Source organism: Alligator sinensis, unplaced genomic scaffold (assembly GCF_000455745.1).
Source record: "Alligator sinensis unplaced genomic scaffold, ASM45574v1 scaffold599_1, whole genome shotgun sequence".
Taxonomy (NCBI): Eukaryota; Metazoa; Chordata; order Crocodylia; family Alligatoridae; genus Alligator; species Alligator sinensis.
Window position 1 is genome coordinate 464,724 of NW_005841968.1, and position 1,882 is coordinate 466,605.

The 1,882-nt window shown below is 37.2% G+C and overlaps 1 protein-coding gene across 2 annotated transcripts in view; it reads right to left on the reverse strand.

Annotated features, from left to right (window-relative positions):
- ACVR2B (activin A receptor type 2B) overlaps positions 1-1,882 on the reverse strand; it is a 138,290-nt gene that overhangs the window by 26,204 nt on the left and 110,204 nt on the right. For both annotated transcript variants that reach the window (XM_025200452.1, XM_025200453.1), the window contains exon 3: positions 1,269-1,378. In XM_025200452.1, the coding sequence (XP_025056237.1) occupies positions 1,269-1,378 (110 nt within the window). The remainder of the gene's footprint in view (positions 1-1,268; positions 1,379-1,882) is intronic.

The window sequence follows — 1,882 nt, forward strand, 5'->3', positions numbered from 1 at the left end:
GACTTTTTTTCAATTCTGAGGTTGCTCAGTGTACACTGACAACAAGAGATAATAAACACATTGACAATTAAAAGCTTCATGGAAAAGATCTGGAAAACTTCATAACAATCAGAAAAAAACAGAATTCTATACAGGTTTGTGAAGAATGTTTTAAAAGTCAATAGCAAATATAAGATACCAGTTATAGATTTCCTTAAGCCATCCTATCAGAAGGATATATATCTACTATTAAAATGTTACTGGGCTGTTTAAAAGAAAATAGAATTTAGAAGAACTATCACTCCAGCAAACTCCAGCTATTATCTGTCCCATTTAGCAAAGTCACAAAGGATGAAAAACATCACATTTGCCAGTATAATCACCTGAGCTACTAAAATATACTGGAAGTTAGTTAAGTTGGACAGTTAACTAGATCTTCTATGTTATTTGGATGCCTAGCTCCCACTGAAAACAGTGTAGTGCTACATACTTCTTGAGGATCTGGTTTTTATCCTACACTGCATGAGTTCAGACATTCACTTGCCACTTCAGACATTCACTTTCCACTAAGAGTTGCTGCTCTTCCAGTAGAAAACACGAGTGTATAGACATTCATGATTTTTCTCCCAGAAGAAAAATAGCTGCTCTGGGAGAAAAATAACCTGGGGATAACTAGGGTTAAATCACTCCCAGAAGAGTTTCTAGGAGACATTGTGCTTCTAGGAGAGACAAGCCGACCCTGAGCAACCTGGGCCAGTCAACCAGGGCTGATCTGTGGGCATAGGGGCCCCCTGGTTGCGCAGCATCAGCGCTGCAAGCTCTCTGCTCTTCATGGGCTCAGTATTTGAATGTTTGTCCAGGGGTCTCTGGGTAAGTTTGTTGGGTTTTTTTAACCAGGAAAAAAAACTCAAGAGACTTCTGCCAGATCATCTGAACATACATATAAAGTTTTAATTATTTTCCTATTACAAAAGGGTTATTCTGTTTTAATTTTTAACAGTTCACTCTAAGCCTGCACTGTAAAAAGGATATTTTTCTTTAATAAAAGATATACAAGGTTTCTGTACAATGCTCTCTGCTCAAAAGATGACAACAGCATGTTTTAAAAAAAAAATGCTATGTCAAAAAAATTTAGCTGACAAACTTCCAAAACTTTGTAACCCAAAGCATCCTTCATATTCAATCAGATTTCTTGCTTGTCAAGTACCCAACAATTCAAGGTCGTGGCACAGCTAAGTCAAGGATTATCGAACGGATTTTTTTTATTTCCTCCAAAATGAGTCACTTACCTTCTGGACCAGTTACTTCAGGTAAGTGAGTAAATTTCTCATTGCAATAGTTCCCCTCACAGCAGCAGAAAAACACTTGAGGGTTCTCTTCTGTAGCTACACATTCTTGCCTGCATCAGGAAAAGGAGAATAGAGGAACAAAGGAAAGAGAAAAATAAACTATCAGCAAACTGCCTTAAATTGTCCTTGGAAGCAAGTGTATAGCTTCTGTGATTTCTCTTTACCATTTACTTTCTCTCTGTTGCATTCTGCAACTCTATAGTCTCTTCAGTGACAGAGAAACTTTTAAAAAGAGAATAATCAAATACAAAACTTTGCTACAGGGTTTTAGTTTGTAATCATTGTACCCAAATATACAAAAGGGTATGTTAAACCCAGTAAGAGTGCACACTCCAGTTCTTGGCAGACAGCAAGTACACCCTTATCCTCTCTCTAGCTATATTTTTAAGGACATGATTACACTATTTTTTATGCAGGACCTCTACCTCATTCAATTCACTGAATGGATGGTGCTCAAGGAATGAATCAGGCTCTTGGATTCTGAACAAGGTTGAGGACCTCAACCTCATTTGTTCCATAAATTAGAAGATACTGAAAGAAATAAGATATTCCTG